At 35.6% G+C, this 25,327-nt stretch overlaps 2 protein-coding genes across 4 annotated transcripts in view; one reads left to right on the top strand and one right to left on the bottom strand.

Moving 5' to 3' along the window:
- The window catches only part of LOC123530076 (FMRFamide receptor-like), a 59,119-nt gene extending 41,361 nt beyond the window's left edge, over positions 1-17,758 (top strand). For both annotated transcript variants that reach the window (XM_045310775.2, XM_053521034.1), the window contains exon 3: positions 16,073-17,758. In XM_045310775.2, the coding sequence (XP_045166710.1) occupies positions 16,073-16,194 (122 nt within the window). In that variant the 3' untranslated portion in view covers positions 16,195-17,758. The remainder of the gene's footprint in view (positions 1-16,072) is intronic.
- Positions 1-25,327, bottom strand: part of LOC123530075 (stabilin-2-like) — a 402,834-nt gene that overhangs the window by 186,738 nt on the left and 190,769 nt on the right. The gene's annotated exons all lie outside the window — the stretch shown is intronic.

Genomic DNA, 25,327 nt, shown 5'->3' with positions numbered 1-25,327 from the left:
TTTTTATTATGCAAAGATAATTTTAATAACAAATTGAGAGATAATTCAGTAAAATGATCATTTCTAATGAAGGCTGGGGCAACAATGATAACTAAATATTAACTCAATATGACTTTTGTATACACAACTATGGCTATAAAACGACAGTCAATCTATATGACTTTCAGTACACCTTAAGTGTGACTAAACTCACAACAAAGTTAATTTTGGAAAGAAAAGTGAAATTTCAAAAGTACATAAACCTTGTAATCATATCGATTGCCAGAGAGATTACACTACTCAGTTAAATTCCAAAATTCATTGGCCATTAAAATTGTTGTCGGATGGGAAATTCCCCTTACATTAAAAATTTTATATACAACTAATGACCCTATTTGAGTGCCAGTCTATGTTTGAGTGCCATATCAGACCTGTTGTTATAGTGAAATATCTCTCAATACAGTTTAAGGAAAACAGATAGCTTGTTGATAACTTAAAAGTGTTAAACATTAAAAAATCAGATGTGCATTGGCTCTTCTTCTTGTTCCTAGTGCCTCCTCTGCTGCGCTGGCTCCTCTCTTGGTCAAAAATGCACATATAACCTGCAAACAAATCATGTAGGTTATACAGTTATAAGACATTCTTATAAACAAGATGGGCATGATGACATTTTAATCTTTAATATGTGTATATTAGAGCAAAGTATATAGACACAGTCATGCTCACTTTTGGTTTGAACCAGTCCTATTTATAGCTTTCAACACAAGTCCTCAAGTCAAGAAATGCTTTCACTCTGCAAACCAACCTGCATACTTAAAAGGTCTAATCATTTTTAATTGAACTACATTGCCATGTTTTGAAATAAGGGCTTAATTTGGAACAGAAAGTAAAAAATCTAGTCATCCTTTCTTTGTTTACATTTCTTGTATAGTTCCAGTCATTAGTGCTGCCTAGGAAGTATCACTGGCTCTTTTTTCAACTCATCTCCAAAGAGAGAGAGAGAGAGAGAGAGAGAGAGAGAGAGAGCCAGCGTTTACAGGCCGTGAAACAGTAAAAAAAAAAGTGACTACATGTACAAGAGAACTATATCAGCATTAAATGAAAATGCTCTAAAATGGCATAATTGTATTATAAATTTTGTAAACATGATATTACTTTTGTACATACTCATTTTACTGGCAATTCACATGTACAAAATCATCATTATTGCATGCTGCATCATTTAATAAGTGATATGTAACTGTTTAAATCATTTAAAATGCTTATTAGAATTCATGTGTTATTGTGATGGAATTTTCTAGATCAGTTAATTATTTTGTTTCCTCTGGTGATATAGCATAGAGATTATTTTGGCATGAAAGTATTAGAGATTATTATAAAAAACAGTGTGTAAGGCAGTATTTCCATAAATTACTTGTAAATTTGTATGTATACACATTGTAAATCTCTATATATAATGACAAGCATCTGCTTAAATTTTTCAAATAAATCTACACCAATGTTTGAATTTTACAAGATTTCTAAAACATACTGTGAAAATATATTAAAGTTGCAACGTTCTGACTTTTGACAACTCAGACACTCATTGAACTTACACAGTAATGTATTCCAGTGTAAGTACACCTCAGACACTCATTGAACTTACACAGTAACGTATTCCAATCTCAAACTTTTTAGAGAAGCAGATGAGACTGTTCAATTCTCAGGACAGGCTGAATATAAAATTTATATATATCCATTACATGTACATTGAAATTGACCATGACCTTTAAGCTAAGGTCTACTGAGTTGTCCCATCATCTTAACATTTACATATGAGCTGTGCCATGAGAAAATCAACATAGTGGCTTTGCGACCAGCATTGATCCAGACCAGCCTGCGTATCTGCGCAGTCTGGTCAGGATCCATGCTGTCCGCTAATGGTTTCTACTAATTGCAATAGGTTTGAAAGCGAACAGCATGGATCCTGACCAGACTGCGCCACTATGTTGGTTTTCTCATGGCACGGCTCAATTATCCTAAATTTAGTAAGCACAATCATTGAAATTTTTACCGTCCTATTATTTGCTATACATTGTGATACTGACAGTACCTTTTGTATATTTTTAAGTAATTTTTCTGTCAATATCACAAACTGAAAATTTCAGATGCTATAATAATTGCCAGGTCAAGGTCATACACTGTATCTATGCATGTATGAGCTTAATTTTCAAGGTATCAGATTGATTTCTAAAGAGATTTTTCAAGTTCAAGGTCATAAGTTGTCTATTACAATGTAGAAAGTAATTTTCAAGTTCAGGCTCAAAGTTGTTTGGAAATATTTGTGGGCAATGCCACTTGCCAACCATTTGGATATATATTTTTCAAACTCAAGGTCATCCTTTAGATATATTTTAAAAGTATGGTTTGTATGATAGATCTACCATCTGTGTAGATAATTAGTCATTCTACATAATAAAACTAATGCCAACATCATCTTAATTGTGAAGGTCATCTTCCTCCTTAAAAGTTTGTGAACTTTGACATGTATTTCTAAAATTATAATAATTCCTGCTTGAAGTTTGTAGTTTTAATTACATGTAATAATAGAAAAATATGAACAAATTTATCCAAAAATACTTCAATTATGACAGGTGTTCTAATGATAGGTTAATACATTCTTTTATCATCTTCATTGTAGAAAAATAAGGAAGTTACATTTTTTCATTGTATGATGTACAGCTTCTGTAATGAGTCAAATATTGTTTTGTGCTAGAATACTGTTGCTTGCTATTAAAGTGGTAAAACATTTGATTCTGTTGTGTTGTTTTCTTATTTCTATTAGCAGCTTTTGGTAGTTTTAAGTTGCATGCTTGGGAACAGATCCACCGCCATACCAACATTACTTATGTAAATATTGACAGATTGCCTTTAAGTACAGCACTGAAAATTTATGAAAAAGGTAAGTAGTACCTAGACTTTTTTTATATTTTAGGTTAGCTCTGGAGGAGTAATCAGAATGATACAAAGTAAGTTTAACCCCTTAAGTTTAACTTTACATGTCCCAACAATTGGTTCCTTAGATTTTCATCTTCATAAACAATATGAGTGATATCTGATCTTTGACTTAAAGAAGTGCTGGATAAGCCAGAGTGGTGACAGGTCTTTGACTTGAAGAAGTGCTGGATCAACACTTCTTTAAGTCAAAGATCTGACACCACCCTGACTGATCCAGCACTTCTTTTAGTCAAAGATCTATCACCACTCTGGCTGATCCAGCACTTCTTTAAGTCAAAGATCCGTCACCACCCTGGCTGATCCAGCACTTCTTTAAGTCAAAGATCCATCACCACCCTGGCTGATCCAGCACTTCTTTGAGAGTTAGTCAAAGATCTGACATCACTCTGGCTGATTCAGCACTTCTTTAAGTCAAAGATCTGATATCATTCTGGCTGATCCAGCACTTCTTTAAGTCAAAGATCTATCACCATTCTAGCTGATCCAGCACTTCTTTAAGTCAAAGATACGTCACCACCCTGGCTGATCCAGCACTTCTTTAAGTCAAAGATCTGACATCACTCTGGCTGATCCAGCACTTCTTTAAGTCAAAGATCTGACATCACTCTGGCTGATCCAGCACTTCTTTAAGTCAAAGATCTGACATCACTCTGGCTGATCCAGCACTTCTTTAAGTCAAAGATCTGACATCACTCTGGCTGATCCAGCACTTCTTTAAGTCAAAGATCTGACACCACCCTGGCTGATCCAGCACTTCTTTAAGTCAAAGATCTGATTCCACTCTGGCTGATCCAGCACTTCTTTAAGTCAAAGACCTGTCACCACTCTGGCTGATCCAGCACTTCTTTAAGTCAAAGATCTGATATCACTCTGGCTGATCCAGCACTTCTTTAAGTCAAAGATCTGACACCACTCTGGCTGATCCAACACTTCTTTAAGTCAAAGATCTGACACCACCCTGGCTGATCCAGCACTTCTTTAAGTCAAAGACCTGTCACCACTCTGGCTTATCCAGCACTTCTTTAAGTCAAAGATCAGATATCACTCTGGCTGATCCAGCACTTCTTTAAGTCAAAGATCTGATATCACTCTGGCTGATCCAGCACTTCTTTAAGTCAAAGATCTGACACCACTCTGGCTGATCCAGCACTTCTTTAAATCAAAGATCTGACATCACTCTGGCTGATCCAGCACTTCTTTAAGTCAAAGATCTGTCACCACTCCGGCCGATCCAGCACATTTTTAAGTCAAAGACCTGTCACCACTCTGGCTTATCCAGCACTGCATCAACACCAGTTCTGGCTTTACTGCCTACCTTGTTTAAGCATGTTGATTCCTCCACAGATGATACTGTATGTTTATGAAATAGTATACATGTATACACTTATTGAATGACTTGCCGATCAATAGTCAAAACTATTACGTGAGGTCTGAAGGACTGACAGCCACAGCTCTGACTAATGATCGGCAAGTGTTTAATAAGGGTTATATTAAACAACATCAGAAATTAATTTCTACAGTTTTATTTTCCTCAAATTTCAGAATTATTTATGTAGTAAACATGTTTTGAACATATATCAGTCATATAGCTTAAAATATATAACCTGGTGAATTATATAAGGAGTCATGTAACAACTATCTAGTGAACGAATCCTCGGGAAGTTTGGTGCATGTAATACTAAATATGTAATTAACAGGCTTAATCCACCTCATATTATTTTGATTACTTCTCAAGTGCTAAAATAAAGAAAAAGAAATCAATGACCTTTTTTCACTGATGTTTTTGCCAACCTCCCACCAAACCGGAAGGCCATCCATTAGGTTAAATGGCACATAATCACAGTGACTGGATCGGTTCCCTGGTGTGCAATAGTGAAAAATGTTTAGTAGCAGGAAATATGATAGCAGAGGTGGGGACAAGTATTAACACTCCAACTGTTATTGAGCACAGTTTTGAAACTGAACAATGCCAATCAAAGCTTTAATTATAAATGCTCCACAAGCTAATGCAGGCAAAATTTTTAGTTTAGTTTATACTAATTTATTTTAGGTCGATTGTGAAGCAAGTTCTAAAACTTATATTAATTACTCTTGTCATCGCCACGAGAGTATGAGAGAAGAGATGCCAGTTTCAATTTTATGCTCAGCACCAAGCAAGGGAGCTACTGGTACCATTTTTCATGTCTTTGGTATGACGCAGCCGGGGATCGAACCCACGACCACCCCCACTCAAAGCGGACCCTCTACCACTAGGCTATTAAGGCAGTTGACAAAAGTGCACAATTAATTACATGTCTTTCAGTAGGTAATTGAAATAACAGTGAAATAGATGCAATTTTTGCAGTGAAATGAAAGTTAATTATATTTTTCTACTAAAATCTGTACTAAGAATAAAGGCAAAGACATACATTATTACTGCACAAATGTAAGAATATGCACACCTTTATAGTAAAATGTAAAAGAAATCTAGAAATCTACAACTGCCCTGAATCAAAGGCCACAAGTTATAATGATGAAACCAATCATTATTTCTGTATTAAGGATAAATAAGATGGAAAAAAAATTCAACAAGCAGTCAATGTATTTAGTAAACATATGTACTAAGCACTTTCAAATCATAAAGCAGAGCCATTTGGCCAGTGAAGGTCCCTGATACCCATCTACAATTGTCAGTATTAATGGCATACCATATTATGTCAGTGATTCCATGTTAGTAATTAAACTGTTACAATGCAGCAAGTCTATAGTAACTGCATAACAGTCTATGCAATGTTAGCATAACCTGATGGTCTATGACAAATTGTAGGATATTGTCATTAATGGAAAGTTATTGCCAGTAACTGGAAACACATTTCTGTAATACAATATTGCCAGTAACTGGAAACAGGTAACATAGTGTTACAGTGTACTGTAATGGTATACAGTAAAAGGTATGCGAGACCACAGTATTTATTTTACCGTATTTTGGTGTGTATAGGTCGCGGTAATGTATAGTCCGCATCTAATTTTTGCTCTGGAAATGGTCGGAAAATTTAAGTTCTAGCGTATTAGTCGCAGTTAAGTTTTGGATTTTTCCCCCAGCAATATTTACCGGCAAAAAAGTTATGGCGGCGGCCATATTGATGCCGCGGACTGAATTATTATCAGAACCTGATTGGTGGAAATCAGACAGTGTTATTTTCGATCCCAACCGTTTCGTACCAACAGTAGTATCGGTAACTGACTACATCAAAGAAAAGCGGCTTTTTGACACTAATTGGCAGCAGACGGTTTGCGTTTACATTCTGTAATTATGCAAGTTTAAATGTGAATTGTTTGCACAGCAATTATAACACCTTTCCGCGTCATGTAATTAACCGCGTTCTTTTGATTCTGAGATTAACAAAATATCTCTTTTTGGATTTTTTTTTCTTTTATTTAAAAATCAAAAGTAAAAAAAATTATCTTTTAAGTTTTTTAATACGCTAAGAATTAGTATAAACAATGTTCGGAATGGATGACGGATCTGTCCGGATTTTATCCATCCCGGAGTACATGTCAATGGCGTCCAGTAAAACGAAAGTAGAAACAAACATGATTGAAATTGCAAAAACATCTTTGAATTAAAGTAATTCGTAATTTTAATAGTCAGTAAGGGTTATTTACGATATATCTTATTGAAAGTAACCGCTATTGGTTGAAAGGCCGCCGATATTGATATTTTTTATCCATTTTGTTCGTTCGTAATAGATGCACGTAATTTTGCGAGAGCTACGGTCAGAAAATTGGCCCGAAAAAAAACTCTGCTGGCACTGTTCTGTCGTATAGGTCGCAGGAACTTTTTCAGGCAGCAAAATGAGTAGAAAAAGTGCGACCTATACACACCAAAATACGGTAAACAATGGAAATCAGATGGCCTTTGTTACAATTTACATTGTCAGTAAATGGTATACAGTTAAAGGTCACCAGTGTCATGTCAATTTTTGTAAATAAGGGAAAACCTGGTTATCTATTTAAGAAATAATAAATATGTGCCTATATTTTATCAGTTAATAAAATATGGGCAGGAGTTCATGCGTAATAATTAAATCACGAGTGCATAGCACGAGTGATTTAATATTCGCATCCGAACGACTGCCCATATTTTATTAACTGATAAAATTATTGGAACATATTTATTATTTCGATTCTAACCACGTAAATTCTTCGCATTTTACAGCACTACATTTTAGCGCAATTGTCATTCGGCTGGCCATATGCTATTATAAAAACCTCCCCACGATTGGAAAGCGTTGCATCAAACGGAATTTTCCGATATTCAGTAAATTTTAATTAAAGTATTAAGTAGTTATTGCCGTGAAAATGTTATTTTCAATAACATCAAAGGTCGGATATAGAAATCAGAGGTAAATACTTAATTCAAGGTTTATATATGCAGTTTCTAAAAATAGTACACGTCACCTACATGATGGCACTGAAACATACACGCCAGAACATTGCGGCGGCATATAAACACGTAAAAACTTGAGTCTGGAAGATTGGAAAATTAATTATAAATTATTTATTGTCAAAGTAGAATCTAGTTGACATTTGTGGTGCCTACAACGCAGAAATTGTAAACTACACACACGACCAGACATAGATGCACTGGTGTTGAAGTTGAAACTTACCGGGCTGAAACATATTCTTACGGTAAAATATAAACAAATAAATTCATCAGTTAGATATCGTTTGTTTCAGAAAATTTGATGTACTTTTTATTACTACTACATAACACTGAAAAAGTCGAGTATTTAGTCGGTATATAACGGAAGCAGAGTAGAATCTCAGTCGTGTTACAATCGTAGGGCAGAATGGAAGAGCTATATTTTATCGTAGATTCATGTATAGGCGATTTCGCTATATGTTTATATAGCAACTGCTGCGGATCGTGTTAGAATATAAAATATATGATATCGCACCATTCATGTAATCGTTACGTGGCACAACTCAGTGTTTGATCCATTTCTGGCATCTCAGAGACTTGTTCGGACTTTACGACGAGAGCTTTATCATCATTCACAGAAGAAACAGTTGCTGCGACACGGTAACTGGTAATTTCTGTTTATTTTAATATCCGGCTCCAAAGCACCGCTGATATCATTCAAAATCAAACAGATCGAAGCAAACATCCAGTTCTTTTTCGTTTCATTCGTAATTATTGCAGTAATCGCTACAGAGCAAACTGAAAATGACCAGGCTCCTAGTGATTACATCAGTTGTTCTACATGTATAACTTATTTGAATAAAGGTACCACCGTCTTGGAAGATAAATGAGCGGGACTCATTTTAGTTGGACACTTTGACTGTACAAAGTAATCAGGTAGACAGTGTGTCTGTAGGCGGAGCTTAAATTCAAAAATATAATTTGAAGTACAACACCATGAGTGACCTTGACCTTGGGTATAATGGACACAAGCCCTGCATAAAAAGGCTTTGTTTGTATTGTCCGTAAGTATTGATCTGGCACTCATGAATATTCCGTATGTTTCCGTAAATTAATCTTCGATGTCCGAACCTAAATAACGATATAACTATAATTGAAAAGCCAATTAAATGCAACCATGTTTCATGTGCAGATATAGTCGTGCGGACAAAGCGTTTTGCCACTAACCTCAGGGTTGTGTGTTCGAGTCCTCCATCTGACCAAATTTTTTTTGTTTCTTTTTTTTATTTTATCTGTGAAATCAACAGACGGAAAAATTGTCACACTTACCATGATTTATCAATGAAATACTCTACTATTGATTAACATTTTTCTACGTACATAAAACCGTTCTACAAAATGTCGTTTAAAACCTTCAGGACCGGACAAGTATTCATTCATTCAACGGACAATTCAAAGAACTGTTGTTAACGACACAAAATGAAATGTTTCATAAAGTAATGTAAAATAGATACAAATACAAACACACGGAATTATATGAAAAAACAAGAGTGCAAGAATGTCACAATATACGCCCGTCACAGCAAATTTCTTTACTCTAGCACCTGTATTTGCAAATGGAATTTTAATTTTGTGGTTGTTTAGTAATAACTAAGTGTTTTGTTTTTCAAAGTCCACAAAAAAACTCCTTACCAGGTAGAGATACCTTAAAATACACCTAAAATTGGAAAGTAACATCTATGTTGTACCACAGAAAAGTGGTCTTGGTTTTTCCCTACGGTCAATTATAAAAAAGTTACAATATAAGTTATTTATAGTAACAACTAAGGGAAGTTAATCTTAAAAAAAAAAAAAAAAAAAAAAAAAAAAAAAAATCAAAAAAAAAATTGTAAGTCCTCACAAAAATCTTTACCAGGTAGAGACTGGTCAAAATACACCTCAAAATTGGATGTAGCATGCATGTTGTACTACAGAAAAGTGGTCTCGACTTTTTCCCTACGACTAGTAATGAAAAAGTTACAATATAAGCTATTTATAGTAACAACAAAGGGAAGTAATTCGAAAGAAGGGAACTGCGCATGACACTTCGTCTCATGATGGTGTATAATTGTGTCAAGTTACATCAAAATCCCTCCATGCATGAAGAAGAAATGCTTCGGACAAAGTCATTCTTGTATCTGACCTTTGGCCTCTAAGTGTGACCTTGACCTTAGACCTAGGGACCTGGTTCTTGCGCATGACACTACGTCTCGTGGTGGTGAACATTTGTGCCAAGTTATATCAAAATCCCTCTATGCATGAAGAAGAAATGCTCCGGACAAGGTTTTCATTCTTGTATCCTTTGACCTCTAAGTGTGACCTTAACCTTAGACCTAGAGACCTGGTTCTTGCGCATGACACTCCGCCTCATGGTGGTGAACATTTGTGCCAAGTTATATCAAAATCCCTCTATGCATGAAGAAGAAATGCTCCGGACAAAGTTTTCATTCTTGTATCCTTTGACCTCTAAGTGTGACCTTGACCTTAGACCTAGGGATCTGGTTCTTGCGCATGACACTCCTTCTCATGATGATGAACAATTGTGCAAACTTTCATCAAAATCCCTCTATGCATGAAGAAGATATGGTCCGGACAAAGTCATTCTTGAATTTGACCTTTGACCTCTAAGTGTGACCTTGACCTTAGACCTAGGGACCTGGTTCTTGCGCATGACACTCCGTCTCATGATGGTGAACAACTGTGCCAAGTTTCATCAAAATCCCTTCATGCATGTAGAAGATATGCTCCGGACAAGGTCTGTGGACGCCGCCCGCCCGCCCGCCAACCCGCCCGCCCGCCCGCCCGCCCGCCCGGGGCGTTCCCATAATACGTCCCGTTTTTCAAACGGGCGTATAAAAATGATTAGAAATGAATTCGATCCCATGCACACACCCTGGCAATGCTTTTCTAAATCGGAGAGCTTACTACTACACCATTGTGCCGCTGGTTATCTATGTCGATTATTTTGATAAATACAGATATTTTCAGGACACAAATATTGCGTAAAATAACGAAAACGCCCGAAAATATTGGCGAAGATTAATGAGTGCCAGGTCAATATTTACGGACAATATGCTGCACCATGTTTATGTGAAGTTACAGTAAGGTAAAAGCAAAAGTAAAAAAGATGCGACAGAAAAAAAGGCTGCCAAAAAACTTTAACTAAGAAAACCAACGCCAAAGCCTGGGCGAGCAGAATAACACCCCTTTTCCCCAAATAGTCGAGCTAAAAATACAAAAAAAAACAAGAAAAAAAAACAAACTAACTAACAAAGAGCTTGTCAAACTGAGCGGAATAAATACATATTTTTCTCGTATGTTAGCGGAAACACGCATACAGATTTTATTTCTTGTCCAAGACAAGGACATCGTTGGTGATCGAACAGACCAATAAATACTTTTTCACAGACCAATAAATACTTTTTCACTCTCGCAAGTAAAACAAGTAAAAACTTATATTTATTGATTCAATGAGTACAGTGTATGGAGCCTACAAGCCCAAACACTTCGTCATTTCTTTATTGAATAGGCGTACAGTGTTTTGGCGAATAGTGGAACAGTTTTATATAAAGTTTTACGACTAGGCAGTCAGTGCATAATTCAGATGCATGTTGATTTAAACAATATTTCAACTATTCAGAATTGTAAATTTATATAAAATTTTGTAGGTATTCAAACTCATGGACATGGATTGATAATCTGACACCTATTTTCATCGCAGTTCCTAAATAATGGGTATTTTTAGCCTGAATGCATCGTCTTTTGCTTTGACAAGCTGTGTTTTTGGTGAAAATACGTTTTAATTTCATGTGTTAATGTCTATTTCACAGCAGTGTGTTGCAGAGACATTTATCATACATTGAAAATTATATACAACAAGAATATTTATTTCAAATAGCCACAGAAAAACATAAAAATACTTACTACCAACAGCTTCTAAAAATTTGAAAAACGAAAGTGAACGCCTAGTTATTGGCAACTTCCGTTTGGGCGTACAGAGTCTATACACTGTGAGGATGTAATGTTTCAGACTCACAGTCTTTAACAGTTTTACACTGCATGAATGTTATTTGACTGTGAAGATTAATTTTTTTCTGTGCATAATTATATGTCCATACATTTTATACACCCTCCACTAAAAAGATGGGTAACAGTTACTAAACTATACATTGATGATCTTCCCCGAAATAGCATCTATAGCTTTAAGGGTGTGTCTTTGATTAAAACAGATGCTTTCTTTTATCATTTATATAGCAGCAGTTCCACAAAACGTTCTGTCAGCATTTCCACAAAACTCATTGTCAGTACATCTTACTTGTGACCACCTCTATTAAGCGATTTTTTATGCTCCCCCCCAGCATCTACTGATACGGGAGGCATATAGTGATTGTCCTTTTCATCCGTCCGTACGAGGTTAACCAAATGGGACCGTTTCGTCTGGCATCAATACCCCTTACAAGAATGAATTGATACTAATACAGATGTAAACTGTGACCATTCCTCACCTTCAAACATCACCTGACCTCAGTTTGACCTTGACCTCGTTTTGGACTTAGGTGCAAAATCTATCGAGAAGGATGCCACTGGGGGCATCAAGCGTTTATTGAACGCAGCTCCTTGTTTATTCAACAACCAGTCAAAATCCCTCCTGGATGTTTTTAGCACAAATTCATTCCATTAAATGGCTTTTTTTATTAAGGTTTCGATGGAGGCCTTGAGAAACAAAAATCAAACAACACCAAATCATAGAAAGAAAGAGTTGTTTGACATGAAAATTGAACAGCTTGTAAAATATGTATATTACTTTATGAAACAAGTGTCAGTATACTGATATAAACATTGAATTCCGGAAAAGGGCTGCCTAAAGGGGCTCCACTTCCGGACAGTTAAACGCCTTTAAAAACTCACCATTTTTTAAAGAACAGTCACACATGTTCGTTTTGATGCATTTGCAATAGCGTGCGAGTGGTGAAATTTCGCATAACAAGGAGGAACACAGTTTTCAGCAATTGTTTATCTTTATTTCTTAACAAATGGCATTCATTTTCAAAGGGAGACAACTGTTCCCGATTATTTTCTTTACAAATGGCATTCATTTTCAAAGGGAAACAACTTTTTCCGATTATTTTAAGTAATCTTTGAGAAAAAGTTGTCTCCCTTTGAAAATGAATGCCATTTGTAAAGAAAAAAAGATAAACAATTGCTGAAAACTATGTTCCACCTTGTTACGTGAAATTTCACCACTCGCACGCTATTGCAAATGCATCAAAACAAACATGTGTAACAGTTCTTTGAAAATGGTGAGTTTTTAAAGGCGTTTAACTGTCCGGAAGTGGAGCCCCTTTAGGCAGCCCTTTTCCGGAATTCAATGTTTATATCAGTATACTGACACTTGTTTCGTAAAGTAATATACATATTTTACATGCTGTTCAATTTTCATGTCAAACAACTCTTTCTTTCTATGATTTGGTGTTGTTTGATTTTTGTTTCTCAAGGCCTCCATCGAAACCTTAAATGACTAGCCACCACACTAATGTAGTCCAAACAGGTAAAATATTCGACAAAAGTATCTATAAAGCAGCTGGGTACCAAATTCCTGTCAGGCATTTCTTCACCTGTGTAATTAGCGAGTACCTTTTGCACCTGACTGAATGCAATAAGCCTTTTTAACAGTCAAACTGACAAACAATCCAGCTATAATTTTCATGGTTTGCGGACTTGGAAAAGTGTTCACGATCTTAAAACAGGTTTTGAAATCATACATGTAGTTTTTCGCCATCATGGCGTCCACATCAGCTAAACACAAAGTATTAAACCTACACGAAAGAATTAATGTCATTGAACTTTCTAAAACAAAGAGTGCCAGGCAAATCACAGAGGATTTGACCACTCATTTTTTTAGTTCGGACATTTCCAACACAATGGTGATGGTTTCAATGCAAAATTTCTTACGACAACAATATCGATCATAAGGTCACATGATCAATTGACCGTATACCACTGGTCACATGATCAACTGACGGTATATCAAAAAAGATATACTGCACCCTGATATCAGGTCGAAAATACTGCATGTGACAGGATAAATCGCTCACCAGAGTTAAGTTGCTTGCTTGAACAAAATTCTTTGCTAAAGCTTCAAAAACAAGAAAGTAGGTCAGTAGGTCATATTCATCAGGTCAATGAAAGTCAGTTCTAAGATTAGAGTGCAAAACTGTACATGTCATCCAAATTTCAAGGCTGTTTCTTAAAAAACAAGAAAGTAGGTCAGTAGGTCAAATTCATGGTAACTGAAAGTCAGTTTCAAGATCCGTGTGCAAAACTGTACATGTCATCCAAATTTCAAGGCTGTATCTTAAAAAACAAGAAAGTAGGTCAGTGGGTCAAGGTCAAAGTCGAGTGACCCTTATCACTTTGGATCATTAGGTAATTATAATTAAACAGTCTAGGAAATATGATCTGATAATTTTGTAAGTATTTTTTCCTATATAACTCATAAAAAAAGTGACCCCCAGGGCAGGGCCTCTTTTCACCCCAGGGGCATATTTAGAATAAACTTGTTAGAGATCAACTAGGCAATGATACATATAAAATTTCAAAGGCGTAGGCCTTGAACTTTCAGACAAGAAGATTTTTGAAAGTTTTTTCCAATATAAGTCTATTTAAAACTTCGGACCCCCAGGGCAGGGCCTCTTTCACCCCAGGGGCATAATTTGAACAATTTTGGTAGTAGTCCACTATGCAATGCAACATACCAAATACCAAAAGCATAGGCCTTGCAGTTTCAGGCAAGAAGATTTTTAAAGTTTTTTCCTATATATGTCTATGTAAAACTAGGGAACCCTGTGGCAGGGCCTCCTTTCATCCCAGGTGAATAATTTGAACAATCTTGGTAGAGGACCACAAGGCAATGCTACATACCAAATATCAAAAGCCTAGGTCTTGTGGTTTCAAACAAGAAGATTTTTAAATTTTAATTTCTTATACAAGTCTATATAAACCATGTGACCCCTCCCCCCCCCACCCCCTGTAGGCCGTATTTCATCCTAGGGGGATCATTTGAAGGATCTTGGTAGAGGCCCACTATATGATGCTACATAATAAATATCAAAGCCCTAAGCCTTATGGTTTTGGACAAGAAGATTTTCAAAAATTTTCCCTATATAAGTCTATATAAACCATGTGACCCCCAGGGCAGGGCCATATCTAACCCTAGGGGGATAATTTGAACAATCTTTGTAGAGGCCGGGGCGGGGGCCATATCTGACCCTAGGGGGATAATTTGAACAATCTTTGTAGAGGCGGTGAGCGATCACAATAGCTCACCTGAGCCAAATTTTGGACTATGAAAATAATCAAACTTTTAGTAACATTTCTACTCAGACACAGAAACAAACTTAAACTGAACACTATTTTAAGAAAAAATGATGATGATGCTGATGATGATAATGGTGATGATTTGATTGTATAAAACAGAAACAATACACAATGTACATGTATACATTTTGAAATATCTATACATATATGTATGTTCATAATAAGTACAGTTACATTAACAGTTAAAAATAATTTTTCTCTTCACCTGACTGAAATTCATTAAGAGACCATTCCATTAAGAGACCACTTTTTAGCAGTCCCTTAGGCGGTCTCTTAATACAATGTCGACTGTATTTACACAAAACTCACTGTCAGTATTTTCACAAAACTCACTGTCAGTATTTTCACAAAACTAACTGTCAGTAATTATAACTGAGGTGATTTTTCTTGCCTATTGTTAATTTTGATGATACTGTGTACCAGCGAACAGTTCTTCAAAATTAATGATAGGCAAGAAAAATGATCTAACTTGCCTGCCTGATTAAGGCTCGTGTTTTCCCAACCACCAGGACAGCCCAAATAAAAAAGTTTGCTAGTGTTTTTTTTTTTTTTTTTCATTCCAGGAGGCCTCTGTGATCGAGCGGTTAAAGTCACTGACTTCAAACCACTTACCCCTCACTGCTGTGGGCTGGAGCCTCATTTTGGGTACTGAATTCTTCATTTGAGGAAGCTTTCCAGTTGGCTTATTGAAGGTCTGTTGGTTCTACCCAGATGCCCGCCCATGATGAAATAATGCACAGAGGGACACCTGGGGTCCACCTCCACCATCAAAAGCTGAAAAGCCACAATATGAGCTCTAATTGTGTTAATCCCAACAACAAAAATATAGGCCTATTCAATACTATCCCTTGTCTTTCACAGAACCCTTATAGTCCAGTAAAAGATAACCTTTTTTTCTAGCGAAGACAGATTTTATATTTTTCAACAGAGAAAGTATGAATTAAGACGTCATAAACTGTACATATAAATATTATATGCTATGCATAATTTACAATGATAGCACAATGACATCATGTGTAGGCAAGAAAAATATCTTAACATGTCATAACAGTTGTGCAAGGCTGGTGTTTTCAAAAGCCCAAAGACAACATGGATAAGTAACATCACTCATGCTCAGTTTCTCAATCTCTGCTGTCCCTCAAGTTAAATTGGCTCAAGGATCTGCCTCACAGCCACTGTATTCATTCCTTTTTGCTCTCCTGACCGGGCATATATATATTTGCAGGATTAAATCAGATGCATAATGAAAACATTATTTTAATTTTTAATTTTCAGTGACAGCAGGTGGGCACGGGGAAACAAGGACAACAACAACTCACTATGAAAATGGAATGATCTTAAGATCGTCATACGACAACAACCATCAGACAAACGACCATATCAATACAAATCTGTAACCTAGCCTGATTTGTCATTTCAACATTTTGGGAATCTGTGACAAAATTAATCTGGCATTCCTTGGTCAGTACTCAGTTCAGTTCTACTATTACTATTTGCAAGAGGTGTGACACTTCCTGATTCCTTTGGGTGCCAAATTTCAAACTTGTCTGGCACCATCTTTCAGACTTTCATGAGGTGCCATATATGAAACTCTCACTAGGTGCTATCTTTTAAAATTTTTTGAAGTGTCATATTTGAAACTTACTAAATGCCATTTTTCAGCATTTAAGGAGGTTTTGAGGTGCCATCTGTGACCGTCGGTTCAGCAGCTTCAAATGGTTGCGGGGAAATTATACTCAAGCGGTAACTGACCACCGAAGACCGATCAGTCAGCAAATATTTTGGAGTGGGGTCATTGCCCCTGTATGGTTGTACAAATGATAAACTCCATGTTTCAGTTCTGTAATTAATTCTTTTATTTTATGATGGACATCAATGTGTAGTTTATGTAATGTTATTTCAATATTTTAGTATAGTCCAGTATTCCAAATGTTATCAAAGTTGTACGTTCAAAATATAATTAAAGATAAACACATCCAAGACAAGCACCAAAATTGTATTCTGTACTGTCAATTTAGTTTAGCGAAGTTGCTTGTTCGAAATTTCAAAAAAGACTGGTTTTTAGTTTGAAAACAAATTATAAGTTTTCAAATACAATCTCCAGGGTAACCATATTAGCCAATAAAAATTTAAAAGTAATTTTATATTTAAACCAATGAAAATTATTGTAACAAAAAGGTGAAATCATTTACTTAAGAATTTAGAAGTTTACTTAACAGACATCCCAACTTTTTCTGAATGCCAAGTGGGAGTTTTTGCTTTCCAAAGTGGGAGATTGAGGTGTTCAAGTGGGAGATTTTATACCGCGGTAATTATGTTCATGATAACGAAGCTTTTAACAAATCTAATGATAATATAAACTTATTTGCCCTTATAAAATCACTAGTCTTAAAAAATTCACTTGTCTATATCTTATTATTCATGCATTTTTAATGTTTTGGAACAATAATACATGAAGCCTTCTGTGCAAAATTAAATAGTTATGGCACTTGAAGCACTATGTCTCAATTCAAAACACCACTGAGAATTAAACCTGCACTTTTATTTCTTTTGTTGGAAAGAAGACTCCCCAGGTGAATTTTACATGACAAACAGTGCAGCTGTTAGAACTGTAAAAACAAAATGTATATAGCTAAAAGAATAAAAGTTCAAGCAATAGAAAATTTACTGTTTGATTCTCATCTCTGTCAACCAGTATTTAAAACCCCTCGCTCAAATACTTTTATTGATCAAAATCCTGTTATCCAACATAGAATGTCCGGGTATTGTTACACTTTCGTAGATTTGCCTAAATCTCCAGTTAAAAGGATATGTTTGACAAATTGTTATGATGCAAAGACAGTTTAACAGCATTTGATTGTAAGTGATATTAAAATTTACCATGACATTTCCTCTTATCAAAATGATTTTAAGAGAAACGTTTTTTAAAACCTAACAGGTTGACTCGGCGACCATCTACTTTCGATTTCAAAAAAGTTACAGAAAAAGGTAAAGCCAGTATAATTCTAATCTAAATTTGATTGAATTTAATTAGATATCTAATGTCTGGATTTTAATTTCAATTGTGACACATTAATCAACACCTGGCTTTGTTGAATCGTGTAATAAACAATAATCAGCACGGGTAGAATAAGGTAGAATAAGGTGCGAAAATATCCGAAAGGTGTTGTTTACAGACTCATCAGTAGTGATACGTACATTATCAGATAGGCGCAAAGAAGTGGATTATTTCATAATTTTTGTTTTTTCTTATTGTTGTTTATGTTGTTTTGTTTTTCTTTTTAATCGGGAGATTGAGACTTCTGATCGGGGTGATCGGGTTTTACAACCAGAATCGGGGGAAACCCGATCGGATCGGGAGAGTTGGGATGTCTGACTTAAGGACAAGCCTGGGCTTCACACTTAATCAGCCGAGGAAGCCAAGGTGTTTGTTAACAATAGCCCATAATGCAAAGTGCTGAAAGCAAAATCTGTTTTATAATCAAAATTGTTTAAAAAGTGATAAAGTAAAAATTTCTGACATGTTTAAGCAGGAAAAATAATAAGTTAAGTAACACATGTCCAAGCAAATAATGTTACAAAGTAGAAAAATCAATTTGGCCATACCAAACTGATATGTCGTTCGTCGGAACTACCGTATCAATAATTTCTTTCCCGAGAAAAAAAATAAAAATCACCCGCCCGCACGTACATAAAAATCTCTGAAAAAAATATTTTTTTTCCGATTACGCGGTCCGGAATAATAACGGCAAAACAGGTTTTATCGCCGTTTTAATGCGTCAAAGTGATACTGATCAGATTTCATGCGTCCGTAATACATGTAGCTGATCACCCAAACTCAAAAAGTCAGGAATTATGGTGTTGTTCAACATTTGTTTTTAATCTGGAGTGTCTGTGCTATGGCCACACATGGCCATCGATGTGCCGGTAGGTAATGGAGTAGCCACGTTCTACTTTTGTTCGGTACAGTAAAAAGAACGAAGCCCAAGTTGTAAGACGTGCACGGGGATGCAGTAAAAATATTTGGAATTGAATTAAACATAGAAAATATTGTTCAGATATAAAGTTTTCAAACCATTTGTTATCAGTTGTTTAGTTCAGTATGTTAGATCTAGACCCCAACGCCGAGGCCGACTCCTATCTTAAAAAAAAATGTTTGTTCACAGATCCTGTCTCGGCCCAAATCTTTTTGGAACGTAACATTTTTAGTACAGCAGTCAGATATTCTATCAAAATGCATTTAGTCAATTCAAAAATTGTTTAGCTTTTCAAATAAGTAGTGTAGATATGAAAAATATTTCTAACAAAATCTGTCCTTTTGTAACCCCAATTTTGCCTGTTCGTATATTAATTGGCTGTGAATTGATTAAACGGAAGAAACTGAAAAAAACAGACCTCCCAAACTCTTAAATTTTTAGATCATTCAAAGCACAGCAAATAACACTTTTAAGGGTGGCCATATTGGGATCATTCTTTGGCCGTCTGTTATCATTTTTGCCTGAAATGAATCTCTATCACAAAAAATAAGCTAGCCTGATCTGTTAAGAAATTATTCCAAAGAGATTAAAGCAATGTCGAAGCATCTGTATGCCCAACTCTGTTTGGTCTCACTGGTCAAGTGGTTTATTACTTCCCCTCACCTCAATGGGTTGGAGTTCCATTAGGGGCACAAAGTTGTTCATGTATCGAAACCATCTAACTGTGTTTCAGTAGAAATGTTATTCCACACATGTGCCTGTTTTGTCTTAAATATTCCTCATCCTGTGCCATTAAATACGTTAAATAGACACGTCTTCAGATTAATGTAGAAAAATCAAAATTAAAAATAAGGCACTCATCCCTCAGTAATTATAATTACAAAATAAAAAAACAAAGTGATTCAGTGAGTTTTGGCAAGAATTTATTTGCAAAATCATTCATGTAGTCTCTAAAACATATAGAAAAGCTATATACTGTGTTACCCACACTGTAAATGTTTGATTTCTGTGTTATTTCTAAAGAAATGTTAACTTCATGTATAATTATAACCGCCTGCTCAAGGGTCCAAGCTGGGAAAAAAAATAAGAAAAGCCCGCTCGCTCCATGTAAAATCTACCCGCCTCTGAAAAAATCAAAATTGAGAAAAAAAAAAACAAAATAAAAATTTCACTCGCTCGCTCCTTTTTTTTTTTGAAAATTTTCCGAAGAACTATTAATCAATTTGGTATGGCCTTTTGAATAATTTTTACCTAATTCACAAAATTTGAAATTAAATTTATAAAATTTTTAATTTATCATTAAAATTTTAAGAAAGAATTTGGCTGATTTTATAGCCTGGTTACACATATTTGAAACTATTACCAAATGCCATTTTTTCATCATTTAAGGAGGTTTTGAGGTGCCTCATTTGAAACTATTACCAAATGCCATTTTTTCATCATTTAAGGAGGTTTTGAGGTGCCTCATTTGAAACTATTACCAAATGCTATTTTTTCATCATTTAAGGAGGTTTTGAGTGCCTCATTTGAAACTATTACCAAATGCCATTTTTTCATCATTTAAGGAGGTTTTGAGGTGCCTCATTTGAAACTACATGTATTACCAAATGCCATTTTTTCATCATTTAAGGAGGTTTTGAGGTGCCTCATTTGAAACTATTACCAAATGCCATTTTTTCACCATTTAAGGAGGTTTTGAGGTGCCACATTTGAAACTATTACCAAATGCCATTTCTTCACCATTTAAAGTGGTTTTGAGGTGCCACATTTGAAACTATTACCAAATGCCATTTTTTCACCATTTAAGGAGGTTTTGAGGTGCCACATTTGAAATTATTACCAAGTGCCATTTTTTCATCATTTAAGGAGGTTTTGAGGTGCCACATTTGAAACTATTACCAAATGCCATTTTTTCATCATTTAAGGAGGTTTTGAGGTGCCTCATTTGAAACTATTACCAAATGCCATTTTTTTCATCATTTAAGGAGTTTTGAGGTGCCTCATTTGAAACTATTACCAAATGCCATTTTTTCATCATTTAAGGAGGTTTTGAGGTGCCACATTTGAAACTATTACCAAATGCCATTTTTTTCATCATTTAAGGAGGTTTTGAGGTGCCACATTTGAAACTATTACCAAATGCCATTTTTTTCATCATTTAAGGAGGTTTTGAGGTGCCTCATTTGAAACTATTACCAAATGCCATTTTTTCAGCAATTAAGGAGGTTTTGAGGTGCCTCATTTGAAACTATTACCAAATGCCATTTTTTCATCATTTAAGGAGGTTTTGAGGTGCCACATTTGAAACTATTACCAAATGCCATTTTATCAGCAATTAAGGAGGTTTTGAGGTGCCACATTTGAAACTATTACCAAATGCCATTTTTTTCATCATTTAAGGAGGTTTTGAGGTGCCTCATTTGAAACTATTACCAAATGCCATTTTTTCAGCAATTAAGGAGGTTTTGAGGTGCCACATTTGAAACTATTACCAAATGCCATTTTTTCATCATTTAAGGAGGTTTTGAGGTGCCTCATTTGAAACTATTACCAAATGCCATTTTTTCAGCAATTAAGGAGGTTTTGAGGTGCCACATTTGAAACTATTACCAAATGCCATTTTTTTCATCATTTAAGGAGGTTTTGAGGTGCCTCATTTGAAATTATTACCAAATGCCATTTTTTCAGCAATTAAGGAGGTTTTGAGGTGCCTCATTTGAAACTATTACCAAATGCCATTTTTTTCATCATTTAAGGAGGTTTTGAGGTGCCTCATTTGAAACTATTACCAAATGCCATTTTTTCATCATTTAAGGAGGTTTTGAGGTGCCACATTTGAAACTATTACCAAATGCCATTTTTTCAGCAATTAAGGAGGTTTTGAGGTGCCACATTTGAAACTATTACCAAATGCCATTTTTTTCAGCATTTAAGGAGGTTTTGAGGTGCCTGATTTGAAATTATTACCAAATGCCATTTTTTCATCATTTAAGGAGGTTTTGAGGTGCCTCATTTGAAATTATTACCAAATGCCATTTTTTCATCATTTAAGGAGGTTTTGAGGTGCCACATTTGAAACTATTACCAAATGCCATTTTTTCATCATTTAAGGAGGTGTTATATCTGAAACATCAATGAGGAAAAATAATTCAATCTTTCAATGGCATCAAAATCAAAATTTAAAGCTACAATATTCAAATGTTCTCATGGTGCAACATTTCTTTGTTTTTTGTTTGTTACTTCTGGAAATATTTAGACATTTGTCTTGAAATAGTTTGACATTACAGACAGGAGGTGTCAATTACTGAGGTAAATCCCACGCCAGGAGATTTCATGAAGACTTGACATGATACTTTGATCTGACTGTCCACAAACAGTCAGAAAATCTGTTGTCTTTATATTAAACTGCATCCTTCCAATTACCTTGCTTTTAATTCTGTGATTATTTCCTACATAGCAAAGCAACTGGCATAAAGACACAGTGGATTATTTTTGCCAAAATTCTTCATTCTCTTCTAAGAGAGTGAAAGATATTTACAGAGTTTTCAATCAATAATGATTTATGGATTATACATACGAAAACTGCTGAAACTACATAAATTTTGTCTTTAAAATCACAGCTTCAAATTGATTAATTTATGAACAGAATGTATAAATAAAAGTCACTTATATGTTTCAGCAAGTTTGTTGACTTTTTGGCTTTTTCAGAACTAGAGAGGTCACAAGGTTTTTCTATTATCTGACCTAATGGCCTAGTTTTTGAAGGCACGTGACCCACTTTTAAACCTGATCTAGATATCATCAAGGTGAACATTCTCACCAATTTTCATGAAGATCTCGTGAAAAATATGGCCTCTAGAAGGGTCACAAGGTTTTTCTATTTTTCGACCTACTGACCTAGTTTTTGACCGCACATGACCCAGTTACAAACCTGACCTAGATATCATCAAGCTGAACATTCTCACCAATTTTCATGAAGATCCGTTGAGAAATATGGCCTCTAGAGAGGTCACAAGGTTTTTTCTATTTTTAGACTACTGACCTAGTTTTTAACCCCTCGTGACCCAGTTTCGAACTTGACTTAGATATCATCAAGGTGAACATTCTGATCAATAATCATGAAGATCTCATGAAAAATATGGCCTCTAGAGAGGTCACAAGGTTTTTCTATTTTTAGATCTACTGACCTAGTTTTTAACCACATGTGACCCAGTTTCGAACCTGACCTAGATATCTTCAAGGTAAACACTCTGACCAATTTTCATGAAGATCCATTGAAAAATATCGCCTCTAGAGAGGTCACAAGGTTTTCCTATTTTTAGACCTACTGACCTAGTTTTTGACCGCACGTGACCCAGTTTCGAACTTGACCTAGATATCATCAAGGTGAACATTCTGTCCAATTTTCATGAAGATCCATTGAGAAATATGGCCTCTAGAGAGGTCACAAGGTTTTTCTATTTTTAGATCTACTGACCTAGTTTTTGACCCCACATGACCCAGTTTCAAACTTGACCTAGATATCATTAAGGTGAACATTCTGACCAATACTCATGAAGATCTCATGAAAAATATGGCCTCTAGAGAGGTCACAAGGTTTTTCTATTTTTAGATCTACTGACCTAGTTTTTAATCCCACGTGACCCAGTTTCGAACTTGACCTAGATATCATCAAGGTGAACATTCTGACCAATTTTCATGAAGATCCATTGAGAAATATGGCCTCTAGAGAGGTCACAAGGTTTTTCTATTTTTAGACCTAATGACATAGTTTTTGACCCTACGTGACCCAGTTTCGAACTTGACCTAGATATCATCAAGATGAACATTCAGACCAACTTTCATACAGATCCCATGAAAAATATGGCCTTTAGAGAGGTCACAAGGTTTTCCTATTATTTGACCTACTGACCTAGTTTTTGAAGGCACGTGACCCAGTTTCGAACTTGGCCTAGATATCATCAAGGTGAACATTCTGACAAATTTTCATGAAGATCTTGTGAAAAATATGGCCTCTACAGAGGTCACAAGGTTTTTCTATTTTTAGACCTACTGACCTAGTTTTTGACCGCACGTGACCCAGTTTCGAACTTGACCTAGATATCATCAAGGTGAACATTCTGAGCAATTTTCATAAAGACCCCATGAAAAATGTGACCTCTAGAGTGGTCACAAGCAAAAGTTTACGCACGGACGCACGGACGGACGGACGACGGACGACGGACGCCGCGCGATCACAAAAGCTCACCTTGTCACTTTGTGACAGGTGAGCTAAAAATCTTTCAACAGAAATAAATGAAAAAGACATATGACCATTATTTATGCACAGACTAAAATAAATTAATTTTAAGCTGCAAATTTAAGCCCAAATGTAATTTCAGCAATTTTCATACATTAATTTTGTAAATTCATACATTGAGAAATGTGAAAATTAATAGATTATCTATAAATTTACAGATAATCCATACCATATTCTTAGACCTGTTACTTTAAGTCTCTTTCTATAGTCATATTCATATTAAAACAAGAGCTGTCACTATTGGTGACAAATGCCCCAAACGCAAAAAGTTAATGTTTGACATGGTGACCTTGACCTTTGACCTGGTGACCCCAAAGTCAGTAGGGGTCGTGAACTCAATAAGTGTTATTTGCATGTGAAGTTTGAGCGTCCTGGGTGCAGTGGTTCGCAAGTAAAGTGCCTTCATGCAAAAAGTTAATGTTTGACCTGGTGACCTTGACCTTTGACCTCAAAGTCAGTAGGGGTCGTGTACTCAATAAGTACTATCAGCATGTGAAGTTTGAAGGTCCTGGGTGCAGTGGTTCGCGAGTAAAGTGCCTTCATGCAAAAAGTTAACATTTGACCTGGTGACCTTGACCTTTGACCTGGTGATCCCAAAGTCAGTAGGGGTCTTGTACTCAATAGGTACTATCAGCACGTGAAGTTTGAAGGTCCTAGTTTAGTGGTTCGCGAGTAAAGTGCCTTCATGCAAAAAGTTAACGTGACGAACGAACGAATGGACGGACAGTTGAAAACTAATATGCCTCCCTTTGGGGGCATAAAAAACATTTTGTCTAATTTGTAAAACATGCACACATCAACTTTGAAAAAACAAGAGGACCATGATGGTCCTGAATCGCTCACCTCTTCCCACATGACCCAGTTTTGAGTATGACATCGTTTTTTCTATTATTTGACATAGTGATCTAGTTTTTGAGCTCATGTGACCCAGTTTTGAACTTGACCTAGATATTATCTAAATAAAAATTCTGACCAATTTTCATGAAGATCCATTGAAAAATATGGTCTCTAGAGAGGTCACAAGGTTTTTCTATTATTTGACCTATTGACCTAGTTTTCAGAGGTATGTGACCCTGTTTTGAACTTTATCTAGATATCATCAAGGTGAACACTCTCACTAATTTTCATGAAGATCTCATGAAAAATATGGCCTCTAGAGAGGTCACGAGGTTTTTCTATTTTTATACCTACTGGCCTAGTTTTTGACAGCACATGACCCAGTTTTAAAACTGACCTAGATATCGTCAAGGTGAA

Source organism: Mercenaria mercenaria, chromosome 13 (assembly GCF_021730395.1).
Source record: "Mercenaria mercenaria strain notata chromosome 13, MADL_Memer_1, whole genome shotgun sequence".
In the NCBI taxonomy this organism is placed as follows: domain Eukaryota; kingdom Metazoa; phylum Mollusca; class Bivalvia; order Venerida; family Veneridae; genus Mercenaria; species Mercenaria mercenaria.
The sequence above is the reverse complement of the archived record's forward strand: the minus strand, read 5'-3'. Positions and strand labels throughout refer to the sequence as shown.